The sequence below is a fragment of the Mercenaria mercenaria genome, chromosome 12 (genome assembly GCF_021730395.1).
Source record: "Mercenaria mercenaria strain notata chromosome 12, MADL_Memer_1, whole genome shotgun sequence".
In the NCBI taxonomy this organism is placed as follows: Eukaryota; Metazoa; Mollusca; class Bivalvia; order Venerida; family Veneridae; genus Mercenaria; species Mercenaria mercenaria.
Window position 1 is genome coordinate 3,296,769 of NC_069372.1, and position 27,388 is coordinate 3,324,156.

General features: G+C 35.5%; 2 protein-coding genes across 2 annotated transcripts; both read left to right on the forward strand.

Moving 5' to 3' along the window:
• Positions 1-473: 473 nt before the first annotated feature.
• LOC128547182 (cerebellin-3-like) lies at positions 474-9,881 on the forward strand. Its single transcript, XM_053518997.1, has 3 exons — positions 474-659; positions 2,915-3,082; positions 4,809-9,881. The coding sequence occupies exons 1-3, from the start codon at positions 539-541 to the stop codon at positions 5,249-5,251; spliced, it is 732 nt and encodes a 243-aa protein (XP_053374972.1). The 5' UTR covers positions 474-538; the 3' UTR covers positions 5,252-9,881.
• Positions 9,882-11,086: 1,205 nt separating this feature from the next.
• Positions 11,087-15,923, forward strand: LOC123534420 (uncharacterized). The gene is made up of 3 exons (XM_045316662.2): positions 11,087-11,655; positions 12,860-13,018; positions 14,394-15,923. The coding sequence occupies exons 1-3, from the start codon at positions 11,403-11,405 to the stop codon at positions 14,588-14,590; spliced, it is 609 nt and encodes a 202-aa protein (XP_045172597.2). The 5' UTR covers positions 11,087-11,402; the 3' UTR covers positions 14,591-15,923.
• The last annotated feature ends 11,465 nt before the right edge of the window (positions 15,924-27,388 follow it).

Here is a 27,388-nt window from a genome sequence, read left to right on the forward strand (position 1 = left end):
CATTGATTACTAAGTCTTAAGAAATTGAATATATTAAACAGAGGATATTTACTAGTTTTGTTACCCAAAACTTAAATGAGTTATTCTAATTCTAAGGTCTTTAGTAATTAATCATCGCAAGAGAAATTGAAAGTAAACTTCTTTCCCCCGTTGCGCACCTCGCTTAGGTAAGCTGAAAAATCTTAAATTTCTTGTTACGCCTGTTCATGAAATTAAAAAAAAAATACATGATCACCTAAGAGGAGCGCAAAAAACCTACACCCCATAATGGAAGTGCATGAGGTTGAAGACTACACACTATTTGATCATTTAATTATCTATTCTAATGGTAGATGCAGTCATACAATCATCATGAACTGGTGGTGAATACAAAGTTTACTTTTTCTATTCAACTTATTCATATATCGTCTTTACACAAGGTCGAACATTTGTAAACTATTTGGGTAAAGAATTGATTTACCCAAATGTATGTATCGATCCGCTCTAGATCTCTGTCTGGGCTGTATACTTAAGTCTACTTTCGATTTGAATTTAAACCATGTTTGCATATTTTATAGGATCGGTTGTTATTTTGTGTCTCGGTATTCAATATATAATTTTGAATAGACTTGAGAAATTGCAAGCAGATTACAACTCTCTGGCTATTCATGATGCCAAAGGTAAGTTAACAACGTTCTTTTATAATAGAAACATCAAGGATGTGAATAAGTAAGAAGTGGGTGGGGTATGGAGTAACATTTTTTTCTTGGAAACCATATATTTCTCTTAGAAGAATTAATAATACTGAACAAACATATATTGGACTAAATTTGAAATGAATAAATATACCTGAAACTATTTGTAGGTATTAACAGAAACTGTATGCTATCTGATGACCACCAAACGTGGCTCAATAACATTAATTTTACCTGTGCACAGGGCATTTTTAAATATTTGGACGTTTAACATGTCCCGGGCTATGCGAAAAGTCAAGCTCGTAAGAAATACGCCAATCATTATATATTTCAATGTATTTCACGTATAAATTTTGAATGAGTAAATGTCATCTTTCAAATTTGCTTCAGTATTGCTTAAATTGTGACAAAAGCATAACTGTACAATAATTATGCTATACTGAAATAGACCCGTAAATTTGATCTCTCAACTGGAATGTAACAAACATTTAAATTACCTTTATTATTTACAAGGATGTAAATTGACTAGGTCTTTAAAATGTTCGCATTATTCTTCTCCGAATAAAGTTACATTATAGCGAACTATTTGTAATTTCGGTAAATTTTAACCATCTAAAAAGTTATTTTGACGTTTTTTACACATTAAAGTATACACGTGTGTCGAATGACAGGGGATGTCCTGCATCTGAAGGTGACTCAAATAATTCCTCTGTCAATATTTGCATCCGCATATGCCGATACGGTCATGAAACTTTAACACGTGATGAGGTTTATTATATCTACTTATTTGATTAGCATTTTTTTCCATCTTTTGTTCTCATTTTGATGGCACATCGAATCGCAGTGCTGAGTCGAATACGATTTACCTTGGTGAGCTTACTTTTCCCCTGTGTTTTAGAGTTTCTCGGTTATCATGTTTTCTAAGCGTGAACGGCGACATTTTACAGTACCATTTGTATATTCAAACTTTTCAATCCTTCTACAACAACCAGATTTTTGTTGTTGCAACTTTACAAAGACAGTACTGTCACCATCTGTAATGACGACTTTAGTGTAGCGAAGACCATGTACAGAGTCCGTTTCCAAAACTGCAGTCTCAGTTATGTAACTTATGTCCGATTCTATGACTTGGAAGCTTCCAGCCTAATTTTTCAAGCAGTTTTGCTTGGAGGGTTCTACACCTTTATTCTTAGCTCTAGTTTTTTTCTTTACTTACAGAATTTATTACTGGCCCCGATGTGCAACAGTGTGTTCGTTTCTGCATCAGATATACCCGCTACATCTTTGTTTGCATTATAGGAATGATTATGAGGTCTTTTTACCATCTCCGTAGCAGTAACAGCAGGGATATTTTCAACAAAATTTTATTTCTGTACAGCTATCCTACTTTCTTCTGAACTAGCGTTTGCCATATCATCTTTTAAAGCCTCGTGTCATCACAAACTAACCTAAACCTCAATGGAAGTGAACTTATTGCTATTCAATGATGGAAGGTACAGAGTCCCTCAAAGCTCAGTAAGATCATTGTCACAATAAAATCCCTTATTAATCTTGTGACTGGAACTAATGACAGATTTGAGTGAATGTATTCAATTTGTCCACACAAATACAATTTATATCAGTGCTTTAAAACACAATGAGACGTTTTGGATTTTGGGGCCCACTCCTATCTGTAAGCCTTGGTGGCAAGATATTTAAAACCCTTTAGTGACCTAGATCATTTTGTAGTCCCCAGGCGTCTAATTAGTTTTGTTTTATCTGTTCCGAGATTTCAAAAGCGTATTTGTTAATATGCTTTCTAAATAATAAAAAAAACTTTTTTGAAGATTTCCACGAATGAAATTTCTTGAAGAACTATACGCTACCTTAAGCCCTTATTTTCTTTCTCATTATTTGTTGGTTGGGAGGAGCTTATTAAACGAAGAGAATACAATTGTAAGTAGTGATATTACCTTATATCAAATAATATTTTTAAGCATGTTATTTAGTGACTCTTGATATAAAAAGTGCCTGGAATTGAGTTCTGCTGTATGTGCACATGTCAGGAATAAATTCCAATATGAGACGAAAATTTAAAATAACGCATGAACAGTCTGATCGGAAAACTAATTGCAAATAACAATGAAAAATTATAGCTCGAATCAAAATGGTTGTTTAAGATATATTGTTTAAATCTATGCACTAAGAAAGAAACCACCGCTAAGCCAAAAAACTTTTTCAACGTATAATAATATTTTTAGACGGCGCCTGGACACAGTGGGGACCATGGGACCCGTGCAGTGCAACGTGTAATGGTGGTATAAAGTTTCGAACCAGGACTTGTTCCGATCCAACGCCATCACCTCTAGGAAAATTCTGTGACGGAGAAGGCATACAATATGGACCTTGCAGTCAGAACACATGCCCATGTATGTATATTGTCCTTGAAGTTATACCTCTGTCAATAAACCATTTACATGTACTGTATATATTTACCACTCATTTGTGTTTCACCATTTCTTATTCCCAGAGTTTCCGAACACATTAATTGGATCCACTCTAAAGGTCGCGTAACAAATAATAAACATTAGTTGAAAGGAAATGGCTTTATTTCTATAATTTAACGGACAAAACCGTTTTCTCATACTGTTCTATTGTGAAACAGTTGCAGGTAAATTATGAATTCATTCACACAGGCACAGCTGGCGGATTTTGCAGCTTTTGCCCCGAGTGCCTCCGGGCATTGGTTCTGGCACGAGCGGGCACCTGGGTAGAACCACCGACCTTCCGTTGGCTAGCTGGTGTGCTTCCTCAAGTGAAAAATTCTACGACCCAAGCGTGGTTCGAACGGACGTCGTTGATTCATTTATTTATTTTGTTGGGTTTAACGTCGCACCGACACATTTAAAGGTCATATGGCGACTTTGCAGCTTTGATGGTGGAGGAAGACCCCAGGTGCCCCTCCGTGCATTATTTTATCACGAGCTGGCACTTTGGTAGATCCACCGACCTTCCATAAGCCAGCTGGATGGCTTCCTCACATGAAGTATTCAACGCCCCGAGTGAGGCTCGAACCCACATCGATGAGGGGCAAGTGATTCAAAGTCAGCGACCTTAACCACTCGGCCACGGAGACCCCCGGACGTCGTTGAGGGACACGTGATTCGAAGTCAGCGACCTTTGATTTTTTAAGTTATCTTGAACATTTTATGAGGCCTAAATAAATTATTTGTCTTGCATTGGCTATATTTTGCAAAGAGATATAGTCACAGCATAGGATGAAATCTCGTAATAAGTTCCATCTGTCTTTTTAAATTTTAACCCAGAACTTTCTCTCATTATTAGTAACACAAGTAGATATTTTGTATTGGACAAGTTATATATATTACATTCTTTTTATTTTTATCGTTATTGAAGTATACATTTAAAAATCACGTGAATCCGTTCTGGAATATTAGTAATAAGCGTTGAGCGAAGGCACTGGTCCAGAAGTAGCAAATCGTACTACGAAACCAGGGGTTGTAAGTTCGCGCTACAGCTGTCACAATCCAACTCAAATTACTAACATTCCTTTGTAGTTTGAATGTTTCACAACTGGCATGCTTAACTTGAACCAGTTAAGCTTATAGAATTGGAAAGTCTTTTATATCTTGTACTATCCACCAATTAACATTACAAACGTCCTTTTGGAAGAGACGCCCATATAGGTTGCCGGTATGCATATTATGCAAGTGCATTTTGAAAGTGTGCGAAACAGACATCAGCTCAATTTTAACACCTAGACCTATGAAATAAAGTTTGATATTCTGCACACAATTACATCAAGTACCTGTATACAAAACACCCTCTGCAATATAATTTGCATCGATACTGACCGCAATAGCTACACTAGACTAGCTCCTAGACTATGATAAATCTTTTTTACATTTTTATGATTGAATATAGTGAACTGAGCCAGTTTATATCCTGTGTCCAATATCATAGATAATTTTAACATCATTCCTCTGTGAAAATCTCTAAAATAGACTGGCTTTTGTCTCTACGAAATTGAATTCGACAAAAAAGGGGGAAAATGTAGAAATATATTTATTATCAGTCTAGTGGCTAGTCTATACCTACACTTGCTATGATTTATATGATTTTTCTGTTTATTAGATGCAGAGTCAACATCAAAAATAGAATGTCTACTACAGAGCCAGAGAACTTACATTGCGTTTACAGCCTATTTGTCCACACACGCCACACATTTAAGCAATGCTCAGATAATTCCATTTGATAAAGTGGAACTTAACGAAGGACAAGGTTTCAACACCAACACTCACATCTTCACTTGTCCAGTAACCGGCATCTACACATTTCAGACCGCTACAACGAGTACACTTAACGGTGCTCTTCATGCTGAGATCGTTAAAGAAGGGAACCAACTTGTTCAGGCTCATGCTGAACCAGGAGGAAATTATAATCAAGGGTTTAATTCCATCATTACGAAATGCGACAAGGGCGAAAAAGTGTGGGTACGAATTGATCGTTATGGTAATGCGGTTAATAGTGACAAATTTACAACATTTTCAGGCTTTCTTCTCTGGGAAAGTAAATAGACTCATTAAAGTATGTACAATAACATTAATAACGGAAATACACAGGGCGTACGCCCTCTAAAACCAACATTAACCAGGCATAATACGTACATGTGCAAAAACCTGCTACCTAATTTTACAAAGACGTCTACTTTTTATTAGAAAATGGTGTTTTAGGATATCTAGACGCATGGTACTATTTTAAGTAATTAATATATTTAACAACATTTAACAATTCCGATGGACCCGGGCTGATAGGTTACTTGGTAAAGGAATCGATATTGATGGCGAAAGTGCCTCTGTTCTCCTTTATGCAGATGATATAGTAGAGGATCACGATACTTTTTAAAGTAAGCGGATATATTCTTAATGTGACAACAGTACCTGGAGAATTTGGCTGAAAATCTACTGGAAATCAGTTATTAGTCCCCTACTGGTTGAAAACCAGTTTCGGGGACTATAGGAATGCGCTTTTCCGTCATTCCGTCCGTCCGTCCGCAATTTTGTGTCCGGTCCATAACTCTGTCATCCATTAAGGGATTTTAATATTACTTGGCACAAATGTTCCCCATGATGAGACGACGTGTCATGCGCAAAACCCGGGCCCCTAGCTCAAAGGTCAAGGTCACAATTGGAGGTCAAAGATCAACATGGCTTTTTTCCTGTCCGGTCCATAACTCTCTCATCCTTGAAGGGATTTTAGTATTACTTGGTACAAGTGTTCCCCATGATGAGATGACGTGTCATGTGCGAATTCCGGACCCCTAGCTCAAAGGTCAAGGTCACAATTGGAGGTCAAAGGTCAACAGGGCTATTTTCCTGTCCGGTCCATAACTCTGCCATCCATGAAGGGATTTTAAATTTACTTGGCACAAATGTTCCCCATAAAGAGACGGCATGTCATGCGCAAAACCTAGACCCCTAGCTTTAAGGTCAAGGTCACAATTGGGTGTCAAAGGTCAACAGGGCTTTTTTCCTGTCCGGTCCATAACTCTCCCATCCATGAAGGGATTTTAATATTACTTGGCTCAAATGTACCTCATAATAAGACGATGTGTCATTCACAACTTTCAGACCCCTAGCTCAAAGTTCAAGGTCACACTTAGCAGTCAAATGTTAACATAGCATGAACAGGGTCTGTTTCGTGTCCGGTCCATAACTCTGACATTCATTAAGGGATTTTAATATCACTTGGCACAAATGTTCCCCATGATGAGACGACGTGTCGTGCGCAAATCCCGGACCCCTAGCTCAAAGGTCAAGGTCACAATTGAGGGTCAAAGGTCAACAGAGTTTTTTTCCTGTCCCGTCCATAACTCTGCCATCCATGAAGGGATTTTAATATTACTTGGCACAAATGTTCCCCATGATGAGACAACATGTCATGTGCAAAGCCCAGACCCTTAGCTCAAAGGTCAAGGTCACAATTGGAGGTCAAAGGTCAATAAGGTTTTTTTCCTGTCCGATCTAGAACTCTGTCATCCATCAAGGGATTACAATATTATTTGGCATAAATGTTCCCCATGATGAGACGACGTGTCATGCGCAACACACAGTACCCTAGCTTAAAGGTCAATGTCACACTTTGAGATCAAAGGTCAAGAGGATTTTTTTCCTGTCCGGTCTATAACTTTGTCATGCAAAACAGGATTTAGATATCAGTTGGCACAATTATTCCCCTGGATGAGACAACATGTCTTGCGCAAAACCCAGGCCCAAGGTCTAATGTCAAGGTCACACTTAGAGACCAAAGGTCAGACACAAGAATGACTTTGTCTGGAGCATTTCTTCTTCATGCATGGAGGGATTGTGAAGTAACTTGGCACAAATGTTCACCAACATAAGACGGATTGTCATGCGCAAGAACCAGGTCCCTAGGTCTAAGGTCAAGGTCATATTTAGAGGTCAAAGGTCAAATTCAAGAATGACTTTGTACGGAGCATTTCTTCTTCATGCATGGAGGAATTTTGATGTAACTTGGACCAAATGTTCACCACCATGAGGCACCCTTGTTTTTAGAATTACGTCCCTTTCTTATTACTATAAATAGATTTTATTGTAACTTTTTTATTACTGGCGGTAGAAAAAAAATCGAGACCACTTTTCTGTGGTTGTGGTACAGCATGCATGTTACATCCAATTTTTAGATATATTTTGACCTATGTCTATCTGTTAAAGAGTTTTTTGTGGACTTATATTATAGCTGCGAGTGTCTGTTTTGTGTTATTGATTAACACGGTTTTAAATGCATTTCTAAATGTGTGTAAATATGTATATTGTTGTTGTTGTTGCTACTGCATGAAAACGTGCTTAAAATAAGTACGCATGCCATTTTTCATGTTATACAGAGAGATTTTATGATAATAATGATAATTATAATAATCATATTTTATTACTTATCAGTGCAAAAAATATAGTTTTAATAGTTTTATTTTAAAGGAATGCATCCGTTGTACATAATTGTTAGTATGGACAGATGTTTGAGCTCGTATGAGCACCATGAGCTTTAACCTTTATCCTGCTCAATTTCTAAAATGGGCTTGTCCATCATTCAATTTGGGCAGTACCATTTATTATTCGAAGGGGTTTTCACTGAAAATGTACGGACTGAATAGCGAATAGTGCAAACCATAATCAGCCAGCATGGATGTGCGGGCTGATCTTGGTCTGCACTGGCCGCAAAGGCAGAATCATTCGTGTCCAGCATGATAAGGGTTAAGGGTCTTTATGAAATCCGCTTGGTTTCAACATTGTCTGAAAATCTCGGACGTTTCAACTAAACTTCACGGACATACTTTAAATTGTCCCTTTTCAGATTCATACAAATTTGGGTCATCCAGAAAGGAACATTGAAACATCTTGGACCGATTTCGACTGACTAATTACTTGAGTAACACTCTTCAAAATTCCTTCAAATCAGTCCTACTTGTTTAAACGAAATGACTGCTAGAGGGACGGGGCATGTTTTCCTTAAATGGTCTTTTTTCTGAAACTACTGGCATTATCTCCAAAGAAAAACATGGTCGTTTTGGGACGGAGCAGGCTTTCTTTATATAGCTGTAGTGGAAAGTTCGATTTCAGAAAATTATGATCCTTGATTGAAATCTTACTAAATTCATCCCAATCGTTCAGCTGTGTTAAAAAAACTTGAGCCGATTAAGGATCGTGGTTTTCTTTATACCGTTATAGCGTTAAACTTTTTTTTATATATATAATACAGCTGGCCTGGTTTCAAATTACTGAGTTTCACAGAATTGCTCAACTGGTGACCCTTAACCGAGAATGTAAAAATGTGTTTTCGTTTCGAAAACGTGGCTGCCAAAAGGGGAACGTTGTCACATATCCTTATATCTGCGCAGCAGAAACTTAAAACACCTTCTCGCCAGAAACCGCTGTCCAGATTTGAAATAATTCTATACTCATTTTCCTTTTGGTTAATTATTCCGTTGACCAACAGAGCTTAAAAAGAAAACGAACCAAAAGTCATTTCCCCTTAACCTTGAGATTCGGTCCAATTTAGAAATTATTTTCCAGCATTGTTCTTTGGAGACGATCCGGCAAGAATATACCCTTTTTTTCTGCTGTGACACCTACGCTTCAATGATTGGCCCGATCATGCTCGTTTTCCCTGTGTAGCTATATGAGACCTGCAGGTCTACATTTAAAGTAATATTTTGGACTACAAAAAAATGTTGCATTTTAGAGTCTTGGAGTTCGGGTTAGCAATCATGGTTCTCTTGGTTACGTTGTAGTATTTATGTGGTATGTTATATGAATAAGGCTGGATTTTAGCATGCCTCCAGATTTGGCTAAAAAATAATCTTTCTTTCAAATTGAAGTTTGGTCATATTATGAACATTAGAATATGAATTTTTGTTTCTAACATATTTTAAAAGTTCCAAATCAAGAAAAAAAGATGACCGCGTCGGGAATGGAACCCCGGACCGCCGCGGCAATAAAGACATTTTCCCGTCGTCGTAACCAATAGCGCTATAGCTGAAGTAGTGAATAATGACTTCAAAGTATAGATATTTATAATGGAGACAGTTTACCTGGGGTAAAAGCGTGACAAACGCTTTTCGATTTTCATCGCAGAAAGTAGTAAAAACAGCAAATTCTCATGTGTTTCCGTAACACAAAGTTTGTCAGTAATTAAGTTTTAAAGCCTTCTTAAGAAATATAGCATTTATTTCAAGATATCTAAAAAAAGATTTTTTTTGTTGTTGTCGAACGATCTGGAGGTATGCAGCTTTAAGTGTACTTATAACCCTTTTTCTAGATATATATGTACAAGTTTAGCATATGAAATGTCATTTCTTTTATAATTATAAATATAAGCTTATAATAATTTAAAAACTCTCTTTTGTTTATAGTTTATTAGCTTCGTATCGAGAAATGTGCACGAGTTTTGCAGCGGAAATATTGCGCAACTTCAGGAGCGCAATATTATTCCGCTAAAAAACGAATGCATATTTTCTGATGCAAAGCTAATTATCTTTTTATTACATCATGACTTATCAACACATATTAATATTGTATAAATGTTATGAATTTCTTCCATAGCCTGAATAAAATGGATAAAACTTACATAAATATGTTTATGCCTTATGGACCTTATGTCATATGATGTGGGGGATGATGTAAACAAATATTTTAAGTTTGAGTCAAATCCATTTAAGATACAGTCACATAATACGGATATATCCGTGCGTTGAGGTACGGTGCGGATGGGATTGGTCTGTGGGGGGATAAGTACGGAGCAGTACGTCTTAGTTCGGAAAAAATGGTGAGAAACGGGGAACAACAAAAAAATACAGGACGAGAATATGTACAGATAAGTACAGGGTAATACGTTGAATTACGTTTTACTGCGCCTGGCAACTTGCCCAGCGCTTGGACGGGTCTGCGGTGAACTACGTTGAACTACGCATAAGTACGGGCAACCTCGGATAACTACGTTCAGCTACGGCAAGGTACGTTTCAGTACGGATAACTACGTTTTAGTACGTTTAACTACGGATGAATAAGTTTCAACCAAGTTGGACTAAAGTCACGCTCAAATGGCTACGGATCGCTCAAACAATTTTGTGCATGTTCAAAAGTTGGAGAAACTTGCAAGTTTGGGATAAGTCTTGAATACGTTTTGACCAAGCGTTGGTACGGATTGATACGGATTACTACTTTGAGGTACGGCTCAGGTACGGATCGATACGGATTACTACGTTTCTATCCATGGCAAGACGTAGCTAGAATATGAGTATAGAATTATTTCAAATCTGGACAGCGGTTTCTGGCGAGATGTTTTAAGTTTCTACTGCGCCGTATATGTGACTGGGGTATTAGTAACAAAAGAGATATTGTGAAAAAAACATCAAAATTAAACTGAAATTCTAAGTTAGAAAAGGAGCATAATTCGTGAAATATTTAAGCCAGAGTTTTGAACCTTGTATCATACGATGCTATGATGAGGACGATGGTAATGATGAGGAATAAATAGTTTACATTTGAAGCAAATCCATAAACAAATTACAGAGATAAAGAGAATAAAATCTGTAAAAAGTGCACCAAAACTTAAACCAAGGTGTGGACGCGGACGCAGACGCCGACGCCAAGGCGGACACCGGGTCGAGTAGAATGGCTCTCCTTATACTTCGTATAGTCAACCTAAAAAGACCCTGAACTCTAAACCTTTGTTTTATACGTGACAGCTCACGTTTTGAGTATAATTATTTCAGCCTCTATGACCCTCCAGGCAGACGCGAATAGAAAACCAAATTATAATCTAGACGAAATAGTGAGAGTATGTCCCCAAGAGGAATCTCTGCGGAGAGATTATATTGGTCTGCACCGAGAAAAACACTGAATCATATTGGGAAATATTTAGAAGCAGATTGTTTGATGTCCAAATACAATCATTTATTTAATCAAGTTGTGAAATATCCATTTTGCAGAGCATCTGGTTCCGTGATTTACTGCACCAACTTGCGCAGATTTTTTTTCTACGGAGCGTCAAGGATTTAGATTTCGGAGCGCGAAAGTTAGTGACGAGGATATTTATAGCAGTCAATGACAGGATAAAACTATATAGCTATTTTTCTGTATATTTCATGAAGAACATAGAGGATATTTTTTAATCGAAAATATATTGCTGGAATTCGCCTGCAAAAGCATAATGACAGACTTTTGTTTTTTATCTGGCATATTAATTCTATTTATTGCCACGGTTTTTAGTATTCTAGCTCTCGTTCTAGACTTCTGGGAGGTTGGAAATATCGATTCAGTGGAGATAGGTCCGATACGCTTGAATTATGTTCATATGCAAGCTGGATTGTGGCACGAGTATCACACTTTGCACGATTTCGCCGGAACGGAAATTTCTACCAGAGTGGGCAGTACAACTAAATTATGGAGAGAAATAAATTTTGGTAAGGGTATTAAGATTTTTATGATTTTTTTATCATTATTGTATTGATTATTATTATTATTGTTATTATTATTATTATCATCATCATAAAGGCTTCTTTTAACGATAGAACTCATCAGTTGTCCTTGAGGCTCTCAACAAGAACAGCAAGATAATTAAAACAATACACAAACAAATAAAAATGCAAAAATGAAATTCAAAGTCAGAAAGCTACAAGACAGATCCATTAAGCTAAATTACGGCATTAGACGAAAACAGAATTTATATTGGTGTGTGATTACTCCCCAAGTATAAGGATTTAAAGCGACTGACAGACGTAGCTGATTTGTGCATGTACATGATCTAATATAGATTATTATTATTATATTATATATATTAATTATTGGTCATATTCTAAACTATTTTAAAGAATGCTAAATCAAAATAAAAAGCATGTGTGAGTCGGGGATCGAACCCGGGGTCTGCCACGGCAATAAAAAGTTTCTTACACTCTTGAATAATACACCCCGGAGGGTGTTTGTTAATATTTGAATGAAAAAAAAGTAAAACAATTTAATATTCTCATTTGTTTCCATAACATATACATGTAATATGTCGGTACCTAAATTTCAAAGCCTTCTTACAAATATAGCAGTAATTTCCTGATATCTTAATATTTTCTTTTTTTTTTTCATTATTGTTGTACGATCTGAAAATCAGTCCCTTTAAATATTCTGTCGAAAAGTCTAAGCAAGAAATGGTCATTATGTGCTGTCCAAACACCGGATCTTGATTACTTTTGTAATGAAAATTGGAAAAAGAATTCTAAAGTTAAAACATCTTGATTTTCTACAATTTTATTAGTTAGGTAAGAAGCCGCCCTATGTGTACTTTGGTTTATAAAATGATATGAATACAGTCTTTGTGATACAAATATTTAGTCCTGAAAATACATTTTTTGCGTGTAAAAAGCAAGCTCTGTTAATGTTCACTTCAATTCACTGCGTAGCAATGAAAAATTTAAATTCTTGTTTACCCTCTCAGATAGCAAAAGCATGTTACAATATACACTGAAGTTGACTAAATAATCGATGCAATTTTAAATAAATTGAAAGGGATGCTAAAAATCAAATTTAGCTCCATGAAACACAGAATTGTTTTAAAAGATTTTAGACAGTTTTACAAGCAGTAGCCAAGACTTTGACTATTTTTTTTTGTTCTTTCAGACACCGAGATAGGGATGATGTTGTTTACAATGCGTCTCCTGCTATTTATAGCAGTATTTTCATTGGTTGCGGCCACTGTTTGTAGTATCCTAAGACTGAAAGTCTATCAGGAAATGAAAAGTCTTATGAATACGGCTTGGTCTCTTTCGTTCGAAGCAGGTAAGTTAAAAAGTAAAACATTTGCTACATGCCATTTTATAAAAACAGTTATATACAAAAAAATATTTAGGAATTTTCTAATGAGGGTATCAAATAAACCTAAACCATACTCGCCAAAGAAAATTTCAAAGTACAAACAGTCAGGAATTTTTTAATTTTGGTATCAATGAGGATAGGTACAGCGTTTCTTGTTGTAAACGACTTGAGCGTGAAATGAAATTTGACGTAGATTTATTCCATAGCACGGATGCCTAAAAATCCAGTATACAGTGTAGCTACAACAAAAGATCAAAGTACCATTTTGCTTTTGCCAGTTGCTTTTTCACACCAAGTTCTGACGTCATTCAATGACAGTGTATTATGATGTTAATTTCAAATTCCCAAAAGCGCTAGTAAACTCAGCATTATTAACATTAGCTCTCTGTTCTTCCGAATAAACTATTTTAACGAATACAGTCTTAATAGCGGCAAAAATAGGATAATCTGAAGAATACAGTAAACGGTTCCGTTGCTGAATCGATAAGGAAATTAGGTTTAGCATGAACAAATGATCCTCAGACTGTAACACGACAGTTATATCCAGGATTATAATGGAACCACTAGCCTTTCAGGAGAAGTTATTCCCTTTATTTAGGAGATATTTTCTCCTTACAAATCTCCATTCATGAATTGTTAGTGGGGGTAACGATATGTAATCATAGTTTTTGAAGTTAATGGTATTTTGTAGGCTACATGTGTATGGTTTCTAAGGCCAAAATCTCTGAAAACTATATAAATAATTCTTAGATATAAGTTGAGAGCTTGTGTCAAATATTTCTTAAACTACGAAAAAATCATTATACGTATGGTTCTTGCTGTTTGTACATTCGATTACATTGGTTTCATCGGTTTCTAATACGGTATCCGTTCATTTTGAAAATCTTTGAAATTATTCTACTAATGATATCAATTATCTGTTGCCAAACAAAACAGCAGAGCAGGTATTCATCAACCAGCGCTTTCCGACTTCGAAAAGCAATTTTTAATAACAGCACGAAAACTGTTCAGGCTTTCAGATTTGATTGCCGTCCGGTCCCTTCACTCCAAAAATTAATTGTAAATACTATTGACAAATTGTGTTCAGGACCATGTCAGAAGAATTGGTTTTCTTAAATAGTTAATGCCTCAACTGAGAACTACCGAAAATATATTCTTTACTGTTTTAATGGGCGTGTGCCGGATCCGCCATCCCGTGGACCCGTTTCTGCCAAACCATCGAGACCTTTAGAATAATGAATAAATTGTACTTGTATCTGGATCTTGACTCGATCTTGACCCCTCCCCCCAACGCACGCACGCACACGAACACGCTCACCTCTGTTCCAACTTTTTTCAGGTGTCCTGTTACTGGTCTGCTTTGTGGTATATCTGACGGGTATAAAACAGAATACGACTGACCTACATGCCGCATTCTACCTGGACATTCTGGCCTGGCTCCTGGCATGGTTTGCTGCTATTCTCCTCTTCATGTCATCTCGAACATTTGTTGCCATAGTTACCGAAGACATGGATCCACCCGCAGAATTACTTTAGAACCTATGATGTTTTTAACCGCGCTATCCTTTCAGGGACAAATTGACGCTGTATAAAAATCTAAAATCAGTGTTTAAAGAGGTTATCAAATTGATGGCAACCAAATGGGATCGGTCTGAATGTAATTAAAACAAACAAAAAATCCAAAGTTTTTATTACACGTGAATGTTTTCTGCTTGGAGGGCCAATGAGTAATTAAATCCAAAAGAAGTTCCACTGGAAGCATAGAACGTAAGAAAGCAACGGTTCATGAGTGTTTTTGAAATGTGCGTCATCTCTCATTTGTTTCCAAAAACACATCGGTTGATTGACTAATGAAAAAAATGTCCTCTAACTTGGATTCTTGAATTGTGCAAATGACCAAAATGATATTTTTCTACATCACACGTCGATTTGCTGAACACATTAAGTAATTAAGGATAGAAAATTTTCCGGAGAAACATGTTGTTTCAAATAGTATGTTTGATTGCGATAGACGGTGTTCGCTTTTGAACTCACACGAAAGATAAAGTGATATTCTGTTAAATAAAGACGATCTAACCCGTCGCTCTGACTTGGATAAACAAAGCAAATTCCAATTGGCTTTCAACAGAAACTGAAAAATTACTGTTAAATTCGTATAAATCAAATTTTAAGTTTTCGTTTCCATATCGAAAAGGCATTTCAATTTCCGTTTATATCATTTGATTGTTTATATAACCAATACCGAGTGTTCTTTTAGTCATGTCTTCTTTATACATTTACAGCCTTCCTATTTTTTTATACTTCACTTGTCAGAACAGCTTGCAGAACTTTTGTAGTTCTTTCGAGATGCACTGCAAGATCTAAAAAGTGCGCGAAACGGTGCTTTAGTCTTCCTCGGCCATTTTGAATTGAAAGAGCCATGTGATCTCATCTCTGCCGACGTAACCTTAAACGTCAACAAAATAGACATGAATATGACCATAGACACAATGCTTGGAATATGAATATTAATGTCAGTTCAGTTCGCTCATTGTTGGCTCCTGTTATTGGTATTCGTCTCTTAATGGTTGAAAATCTTGATATGTATTATACATATATATCAATACATGACCATGTACATTTAAATTGTCTTCAAATGTGAGAGCGTATTTTTTTTCATAGCTGTGTTTTTTTTTCTAACAAAAAAGTTCATTTATTAAAACAAATATCAGAATAACCGTGTTTTGTTGTAATTTTGCTATATTCTATTCTTTTTTTTTTCATTAATAATAATATTTATCCGTTTTGCTATCATGTTCTTTCAATGTGGGATTTAATACTGTCATACTGAGATTTTATTCTTATATGTGCACGGATACATGTCACATGTTTTTGTTAATTTTCATTTTTGCACCTGAGGAGTCAAAACTGGAATATTGAAAATTTACGCAATTTAGTCGTGCACGTTCAAAGTGGACCTACAGAACCTAAACCTAAAGTTTGAAACATGTACAGTGACTCGATTCTTTAGGTTAAAACTCAGCAACGTAAAGGGATTTTCTGCAGGTTGGTGAACACGTGCTAGTCTTGCAATATCAGATTGTTTGACCATTAAATTTTATTTATTTCGAAAACCTGCAAACATAATATAATATACATACTGAGAAATTTTCCTCACTTATCAGGGGAAGGAAGTGTGCAAATACTACGATTAAGTCAGTTTCGCTGTTAGCGTTTTCTCCCCTTAGCGCTTTGATAACTCTTATCTCAAACAGTGATCAAGTAACAAGACATCATCTCTCACATGCTTGATTGTCTATATACATTCAATTAATATAAATGAATAGCATTTTTTATTCGGAATGTGAATGTTGTGACTGATGTTTTTCTTTAAACAAAATATTTTAGCAATTTATTTTCTGTGCTTTGCGCGAAACAATGGATACTTTTTCGCTCCTAATACGCAAGTGTTTCATTAGAAATTTATTAGTTTTATGTATTTATAGATTTCTGATCTGAAATTTTAATCCAACAAAAGTATTTAAACTGTACGAGAGGAAAACATTTCAATACAAGATAGCGGTATGTTTTGTGATAGTATCTATTATCAGATCAGAAATCAGATTTTTTTTGAATAATTGATGTATTCTTCAGACTGAGTGACAAGCGGATAGATCTATCAAGTTTACCAAATCTATTCAATAATTTCATTGCACATCTTTTAATATTATCATGTATTGGTATTTAAACAAATCAAAGTATACATGTGTATGATGTATGGATGAATGGCTATACCCTGTTTTAAATGTACGCATGCAGCTATGATAAAACAAAGAGTTCTTATGAAATTTGATAATATTGAATTAGGTACATTATATACAATATCTGCACATCTGTTTATAATATATCATCTCCAACACCATTCCCCTTATTTTCAGAGTCCTTATCTTTGCATCATCTTAACACACACTTATCAATAAGCAACAGTAGCTTTGCGGAGTAACTTTTGTAGTGATTCCTAGTGATTTCAGTCTTCTTTTAAGTTCTTTCGTGGTCATTTCACTGTCGGGTTTTCCATTTTCTTTTTCAAATGGCTTTAAAACTTAATTACTGACAAACTTTATGTTATGGACACATATTAGAATTTGCCGTTTTTAATGCTTTTTACGATGAAATATAAAATATAATTCCTTGTGCTTGTATTTGTATCTATAGTTATATTATTTTATGAATGTTTGCCCGGTCCTGAAGATTTTAAACGACATTTTGTAGAACGGTTTTAAGTATACGTAGAAGAATGATCACCATAGTAGAGTTTTTCGTTGATAAATCATGATAAGTGTGACACGTTTTCCGTCTTTTACAGAAAAAAAAAATATAAAAAAATGTCAGACAGATGACTCGAACACACTACCCTGCGGTTAGTGGCAAAACGCTTTGTCCGCATGATACATGATGGTATATAATTAGCATTTCAATAGTTGTATCGTTGTTTAGGTTCGGACACCGAAAATTTATTTACGAAAACATGCGGAATATTCATGAGTGCCAGGTCAATACTTACGGACAATACGTAATTATATTATATAGTTTAATTTGATAATTATTTTCTTTCCTTGTTTCTTATTATTTTTAATAAAGGGTAAAACATGAAAAAAATAATAAAACCTAAAAAGTTGACCCAAATGAACACAGGTGGTAATTATTAGTTGTCGATTCTCCATTCATTATGAAACACATGTGCATCTGTCCACTGTTAATTACATCTAATTAAGAGATAAACATCTTTTTGGCGTAAAACGACACGCACTAGAAAACTGCTATCAATTTTGTAATCTCATTAATTCTTTGAAAGGCATTTAAGTTTAGTACTACATTGTCAAAAATTATAGCCATTTAGATTTCGAAAAATGTAGGAACATTTCAACTCTTTCTTTGCGAGATTTTTTTTACAATTTTCCATTTAATTATTGGAACAGTTTACAAGGTGCGTATAAAAAAAACCCTACAAGTCATAGCCAATATCTTGTCAATTTTCTTTTAATTCTAATTCACTGATACAATCCGCTACTTTGACATAAATCACGCATTTAAATTCAAATACTTCTGTCATACATCGGCACGTGTCACGATGTTATAATATACCTTTCATTCATACATGCCGTGATTCGGATGGCAACATACGTGTCCCTTTAGAATATAATTAACATAATTTAATTTCTGCGTACACTGATTTAAGGCATATGACCATAAAATTTATAATGCTAATATTTTGTCAATACAATACGCTGTCCCGTGCCACGATGATATACATGTATACAAGAAACAGGATGCTACCTGACCAAAATGACACTTAATAAATAAATTAATTAAATAAAGTTTAAATAAACTAATTCACTGAAATACCCAGTCATTTTGTCAAAATAAGTCATAATTAATATACTGTATTATTATTTTGGTTATTACTGTAATGCAACTACAGAGCTGCTTTCACTTTTATTTTCGAATTTTTAAAAACATATCTCAGTATTTTGAAAGGAAAATGCCACGAAAACTTTACAAAGAAAAAAACTTTTAAAAGAATGTTTGTCAGAGGGAACGCACCTAAAAATCATGCTAAACTCTGTTAAATAATTATACAATCATGTACTGTTGTATTCCTATTCCGATACGGCTCTATCTTATCGTAAAACTTAGCACGTTTTTGTCAATATACAGAAAGCGTTGAAACTCTGTTTTTAAACTAATTTAGAAGCAAGAAAGAAATAACTTATTTTATAATGAAATATATGTCTAGAATGTGCATGGCGGGAACTTTCCAAATATATCAGGGATGGAAATTTAACTTTGATATTTCCATCAAAATAATCAGTAAAAACAGGATTATCGTGTAATTCTGCCAAATATATATAGTGAGTACAGTCGAGACTGCCTTAACGACCCCCTGAATTTAGCGACTCCCTGTCATATGCGACCCTATTTTATGCTCCGGACGCAATTTACTATTAAAAGAGCCTGAATTAAGCAACCCCCTGCCTTACGCGACAAGCGACTGTGAAATCAGGCTCCCGAATCGATATTTAGACCGTTTTCAGCGACTTTGAGACGCTCCCTCGCAAGATTTTACACAATAGAGTTACCGTTCTTTATCTCGCGTAAAGTTGTTTGAGACGAGAACTTATTTGTTTACAAAAAATGGCTGATGAAAAACATAAAAAGAACTGTTTTGACATTAGAACAGCGTGTTAAGGCACTTGAATTGCTCGATTAGGGAAAACCAGCGTATAAAGTCGCTGAAGAATTCGGAGTCGGTGCATAAATTAACTTTATTCCTGGTGAAACAAAAATATGGCGGTATTTAACAGGAAACGACGGAGTAAACACAGATTAAAGATGCAGTCAATAATCGAATAAATGTCAATGAACAATTAGTACACAAAAATATAAATATCAATAAACCTCAGTGTGTAAATAGTTTAAATGGAACATTTATATTTTACTGCTCCCCTTTATTTTCTTACCAGATCATGAGCTTAAATTTGTTTTATCAACATCATACGAATGATGCAAATTATTTGAAATTTATATTTTATCAATATGCAATAAAAGAAATAGTATTTAATCATTTTCCACTCCTACCTTAAAAGAGGCCAATATATAAGTATCCGATATTCATGTACTTTAATTGGAAAAATATATGAAACCAGCGTCATCCTGTTAAGTGAGACTGTTTTAAGAGACTCCCTGTCATATGTGACCTTTTTCGCTGCTTCCCAAAGTCGGTCTCTTAAAACAGTCTCGACTGTATATTGAATTTGAGAGACTTTTTTCAAACGAAATTAGAAGCAACCAAATATTTACTTATTTTGAAGAAAAATATACCATCGTAAAGGTATTGAATTGTTTTTTAAGGAAATATCAGGGATGGTATAATAGAATAAATAGAAATGTGTAATTTATGACATTTTCTATGGTAAATGTATCATTTTCTTATATAAATCAATGTAAGTTTAGGAATAGGATTTATCAGTTGCGCTGTCCGGTGGCTTATCAGAATATGTGCCGTAGATGTACCGATAAGATCGCCAAAGAGGAGAATTGTTCAACATGAATAAACATTTGAACCCCAAACTTCCGCATGAATTACCACGAACGCGGCTATCATGACGTCATTATTTGTGAAATATTAGTAAAAAAACAATTATTGAAATTTATGCAACTTGGATATTTTATTCTCTGTCACATGTTACAATCAGAATTTAAATGTTTACGGTGTAGTAGTGGAGTTGCACGGGCCTAGGTTCTCTGCGTGGAGACTGTGGCCATGATGTGAACAGATTCCTTTCGCAAACTCGCAACTGAAAATATAAAAATAAACTTTAACCATTAGCCTGCTAAATTTCTAAAATGGACTGGTCCATCATTCAATTTGGGCAATACCATTTATTATTCGAAGGGGTGTTCACTGAAAATTTACTGACTGAATAGCGAACAGTGCATGCAGGCTGATCTTGGTCTGCACTAGTCGCAAAGGCAGAATCACTTGCCGGCAGCAGGCTAAAGCATACATGTTTGTTTCAGTATTCAAATACCGATTTTGCTTTACCGCAAATGGCTTTTGTTTGATTTTGTCCAGTGGTGGCCAAATTTATTTTGATAAGATTGATGACTTCACCATCTAGCGGGAAAGAACATCATACTATACAATTAATTTATAGAAATTTCAAATTATAATCGGAAGATTAATGGTTCAAATTTAAATGCCTAAACTGAATACCTGTTTTGGTAGGTCACGTGTTTATGACCATCGAAGGCACACACGGGTTCAGGTGAATATCCACTACAATCTGTTGCCAGGATATTTTGGCAATGCTGTGTTCCATACTCCGGTTTTTCCGACAGAGCGATTCCTGCATTAAAAAAAAAAAACTATATCAAAATATACCACATTCATCAGGATGGAAAATTAACGCATAAGACTTTTAAAATATGTATCCTGAGAGTTGGCATTGACAAAACTAGAGCGTACTATAAGAATCTTTCACGGGTTGTTGATTCGGGGTAAGGAGATACCGGTCTCTCGGGAAACTTTTTATTTTAGTCGGCCCTGAGCTGTGTATGACCATCCGACTTACAACCAGTCATCGATTCTTTCAAAAAAAAAAATAGAAGAGACAAAATGATCGAATGACTTTCTTTTAAGCACTAATCTTCATTAAGGATTTTATGAATTTGGGCAGTCATTCATTCGTCATAAGTAAGTCCTTGCGACGTCATACATCATTGAATCCGGCAAGCACCCGAGCTCCCGTTCGTTTGATAAAAAAGGACATGGCTGACTCATAAGTTCTACACATCGTCTTGATGAGGTGATCATTTGACCCAAGGTTTCATGAAAATCCTTCAAGGGGTTTAGGAGATACAGAGCGGACAAAAAATGGAAGGCTCAAACATTTGACCTTGAGTTGTGACATTGACCTTGAGCCGACATGGCTGACTCATAAGTTCTACACATCGTCTTGATGAGGTGATCATTTGACCCAAGTTTCATGAAAATCCTTCAAGGGGTTTAGGAGATACAGAGCGGACAAAAAATGGAAGGCTCAAACCTTTGACCTTGAGTTGTGACCTTGACATTGAGCCGACATGGCTGAATTATGAGTTCTGCACATCGTCTTGATGAGGTGATCATTTGACTCAAGTTTCATGAAAAGCCTTCAAGGGGTTTAAGTTATATGGAGCGGACACAGTTGTTACGGACGGACGGAGACCATTCCTATAACCCCCCGACACTCGTGGCGGGGGATTAAAAATGGATCATGATGTGTGTTGCAGCCATTGGACGTTTGTAAATTTTATACAGAATAAAGAACACCATCTATTTAGTGTGTTTATGCAATAAGAACTTACTGTAAGAGCGGTTTGGAAGAAATAAAATTAAATTAAACTCACCCACAATAACAAATAAGCACACGATCTTGAACATGTTTCTTTATCAAATCTGATGACACTTCTGTTCGTATTTGCGTAAGCATAGCGACACATGGGAATATGACAGACAGATAAGGTGGAGAAAAATCACGACTAATGAGATAATATTCCACCTAGTTTGAGCAGTGATAATGCTTCGGTACCATGTTCCTTATCATCATAAAATCAAGAAGGGTTTATACGAGTTTTTTTTTAAAGTTTTTATTTGATTTATCGAGGACCCACTAGTTATACAGACAGACTCCACAATAATGTCAGGATTATTATGCCTCCTTCCATCCCACCCCACCACCTTCCCCATATCCAAAAAAGAAAAAAAAGAATAAATAAATAAAATAGATAAAAAAGTACATAATTTTATATTTGCACTGAAAGCGATAGTTCAATTGCATTGAGGATCGAGAGACAAAGAACATGCTAATTTTAGAAGCACCCATTCCAACCAAAAAAAGCGGTCAACATTATAATTCTGTATAATATAGCCATTATATGATAATAGAAAGAACAAAAAAAAATTCGTAAGGAAACAATGTGATGTCAAAGCTTATTTGCAAAACCAAAAGAGCACTCATAAACATATTATACATGCATATGTGAAGATCTACGTCTTAAGACAACATATATATGAGACTTGAAGTAAATCTACTTTCCTTACAGTTAGTCGAATTTAGACTTGAAGTAAATCTACTTTCCTTACAGTTAGTCGAATTCAGACTTGAAGTAAATCTACTCTCATTACAGTTGGTCGAATTCAGACTTGAAGTAAATCTACTCTCATTACAGTTAGTCGAATTCAGACTTGAAGTAAATCTACTCTCATTACAGCTAGTCGAATATAGACTGAAGCCGCTAAAATGAAGTTTTATTTTCTGATTTAATTTCCTATAATGACAATCTGCAATTTCCGTCCGGTTACGTATCCTCCATGTGCGATTTCGGCATTCTCCGGTTGAAATGGAAAGTAATTTTCTGATATGCCCGAAGAATGCCGAAATCGCTCAAGGAGGATACGTAATCGCATGGAAATTGCAGATTGTCATTACGGCTGAAATGATAGACCAGGGGCGGGTTTATTGGAGGTGAGATTTCTAGGAGGGTCGGAAGAATGCGCCAACCCCAAGAGAAATAGACGTCAAATTGTGTAACATGATAATTTAGCCTATTTAGCACAATATCATGTTTTCAGTTTATTAATTTTCAACAGCAAAACAAAAAAAAGAAGAAAAAAAAGAAATTTGACCAAATTCTACTGTTGTTCAGTCACTCTGCTTCACCAATTATGAATACTGCATAAACGAGTCGAAAATTTCTTCTTTAATGAACGAAGCACCCATTTTAGGCTTTCAAAAATCTATGTTTGCCGGATTTAAGTTAAGTTTTCAGCTGTGCGTATCGAATCCGGTTACTTCATGATAAATCACTGTGAATACAAGTCTTGTCGCGAAGAGTCGAGTTGTAAGGAAGCCATCCAGCTTGCTGTCAGATGATCGAATGTTCCAATGAAAGATCCCTCCCCTCTTGTGCCTGAAATTATACCTCAATGGAAAGGTCGGCTCTTAAATTAAAAGCTGAAATGCCACAAGTTGTCGGAAACTCAAACAAAACAAAATTATGTACATTAAAGTTCTTGTTTGTATTTAATTCACTCGAAGCTACTAAAACGATTAACATTGTTCAGTCATGTAAGTCAACAAATCTTATTTTAAATAATTAGATTTCACGAAATATACCACTCACGTATCATAAACTGCCATTACAAGAGTTGTTGAGTAAGTAGTAGTAAGCCGCAGTAATGAGGCCATGAAGCACGGTAAGACTCAGTAAGAGGCGAGGTAATAACCGGTAATACTTGGAAAACTTTCAATCTGTCTGGCGCAATGTCGTGACAATTCTTTGATGGAGAAACGTATAAAAATCACCGAAAATCAGTCCGCTGGTCATAAGAAAATTTCGATTTCTTTCTAAAGAAACTAAACATTAAAGATGAAACTTTTTGTTGCAGTTTTGTGCGCTCTTGCAGGTAAGAGTTTTTCCTCTATTAAAGTAAATCGTTAATAAATTCATAGATGTGTAATAACATATATAGATCTTGAGTAGCAAAGCAGAAATTCATGAATAAGCTTGTTACAAATTAGGCCTTACCCTGCCAAATTTCTATTATGAACTTGTCCATCTTTCAATTTGGACAGTACCATAAACTGTTAAAAGGGATGCTTACCAAAAAAATACTGACTGAATGGCGAACAGTGCAGACCATGATCAGACTGCATGGATGTGCAGGATGATCTTGGTTTGCACTGGTCGTAAAGGCAGAATCACTTGGCGTCAACAGGCTAAGGGTTAGGTGGATCTAACACTAGGGTGTCCATAATTTTGGTTGAAATCATTGTTATAATTATGATTTCATAGCCGTATATCTTTTTTTGTTTTAGAAAAACATGATTTAAGATATCCTAAAATTATTAAAATTTTGACATTGTTTTCTGTGATTTTGTTTATTTTAAAAAAATATTTAACTTTTCCTTCATAAATTGAGCCTTTCTAGTTTTAAATGTGCAGCTTATCGCCCATGATTATGAAATGTTATGCTATCTATTTAGATCTATTACATGACTCCTTATATCACCTGTCGGTTCATAGTTTGTGTTGTTGACCGGTCTGTAGTGCAACACAGGTTCCTAGGCCATAGCCAAAATTCTAGACTTATTTTCTGATGTTATGTAATGAAACACTTACATAATGGCTTTTGACTATTGAACGGCAAGCGTTTTCTATGATATATTATGTCATTCTATAAATAAAGCGAGCTTGTATCATCCTTATACATGAAATAAGGTTAAATTATTGTTGTTTATAATTAAAGTGAAATTGATAATGTTTTCTTCATACGATATTGCGTTCTTTTTCTACTCAGCTTATGTTTCCACCGAGATGTGCACGTCTGCAGACGAATGCACCTTGACATTGTGTGACAACAACGCTACAATTATATGTGAGAGAGGGGAATGCACGTGCCTTCAACAGGCTACATCCGGTACAACTGGAGATAGAGGTGATCATTGCTAACTTTATTTTCAAAAATCTGTTAGGAGTTACTAAAACGATATTGTAAAATCGTATCATATATAATTCTAGGGAAATTTTGATTGTTTTTCAGACTGTTAAAGACATTTTTGTTCATTTCTCACCAGTAATATCTCTGTCACAGATCACTGTATACATACTGTATATTGAGTAATTTTCGTGAGAGTTTTATTTCTCGAATATTCGCAAATATTGCCACTCGCGAATTAAAAGTATTCGCGAAATGTACCTAAACACAAAATATACGTTTCGCGAATTCTTAACACCGCGAATAAACCATGAAACCGTTAGATACAGCCGACACAAAAGTTACTATTTCTGTTATTATCTATAAAAGATAAGGTATGCACAAGTCGTCTCCCATGAAATGTTTATATCTTTATTTTAGAAATTTTGCTATCAAAATAATTGGCGGACCACCTCGGTAGTGGTAGAGCGCCCGCTTCGAGTGCGGGAGGTCGTGGGTTTGCTCCCTGGCCGCGCCATACCAAAGACGTAAAACATGGTACTAGTAGCTTCCTCGCTTGGCGGTCAGCGTTAAGAGAATAGTGCTATGACTGATCAGCCTGGTGTCAGTATAATGTGACTGGGTGGGGTATCATGTCACGTATCTACGGCGTATTATTCCAGTGAGGCAGCACTATAAAATTGGGCATTGTGCTCACTGCTACAAGTAAACACCGTCGTTTATATATGACTGAAAAATTGTCGAAAAAGACATTATGTACACCTGAACGCGCGTACACACATCAAAATTGGCGGAGTCTTGATTTACTAATATTTCTTGTCGGCTCAGGAAATATATTTTGTTTAAGAAATGATATATCCCAAACAGTGATTTGTCTGGAGTTTGGAGTTTAGATTTTAGATGCGAAGAAATTATATCACGAAGGCGCAGCCCTGGTAATATAATAATACGCTTCTAAACGACAAAACAATAATTTTATTCACGCACAAATCACTGTTTGAGATATATTGTTTCGATTCTAACACGTTATCAAGGACTATTATGTACGTCCTTGGCGATATCCATCAAATATTTGCCTGATTTTTGTTGATTTCAAACAAATCGGGTCGTGTTAGAATGTAGAATAAAATCTGTTGACTATATTAAACGGAATTAAAACCGACTGTGGAATGAAACTGGCAAAAAAAAACTTCAATTTCCTTTCAGTGTGTACCACCTTAGCTGATTGTAATGGCCTTCCTCATTGTCATGGTGACAGTAACCATGGTCACGGCGGATCACATGGTCACGAATGGCACTGTTTCGATGGCGTTTGCAGATGTGCTGGTTACCATCCATGAGGTAATTATGATTTACGACCATGTCGGAAAGGACAAAAAATACATAAAACTTGTAAGATGACCCTTTGGAAAAAACAGATCCAAAAAGACAAGGAAATAGTAGCTCTAACGCCCAATCTAAGAACTAAAACACATTACGACCGGCAGTCAATCATTTAAATTTATAATTGCACATTCGATTTTGGATACATTATCGTTTGTTTTTCAATCGAATTATAAAATGTTTGTTCCTGTTTCGTAAGACTTCTATGTGTGCACCCATTCAACAGCTGATCATGGTTTACTTAATAAATATCAAGGCCTTAGAGTGGTTTGTCTTCTAATTTACCATGGTTCACAGTTCAGATGCGCAGGAATTGAACCACGAGGGCATTATCCCGAGCATTAGCCCGAGTGGTTTAATAACCAAGCATCTGAACGATGAATCGTTGTAAATTAGACGACAAAGCACAAGAAGGCCTTGATTGTTTTCATATTTACATGGTCATTGAAATATTTTGGTAAATAATTGACGTCATGATACTCTCTTACCGGTCCGCGCGTCAACCGTTGTTTATCGCAGAATATACAAAGCTCAAATTCTTTGTTTAGACCTGACAATCAAAGATCGAGCCATGTTAGATTGTGATTTTCTTCGCCATGCAATTCTAGATACCACTTTTTTCTTCTCTTTCAGATTTTCGTCCTTCATAAGCATAGTGAAGTATGCAAATTTAATACATTTTAACACGTGTTGCAGCTATCTACATTTATTATAACGATTTTATCTTTATGTTTCAATAAAATTACATGAAATAAAACAATGTTATGTTTTCTAACCCCGGCAAATCGTCGAAATAAAATAGAAACTTTGATGTACATGTATATTAATTCTAACTTCAAATATTGAACTCCTGATTTTTTTTGTGGCAAAAAAATGTCTATTTTTAACTTGACCTTTGTTTTAATCTCCTTTTCCCCCGACAAAACATT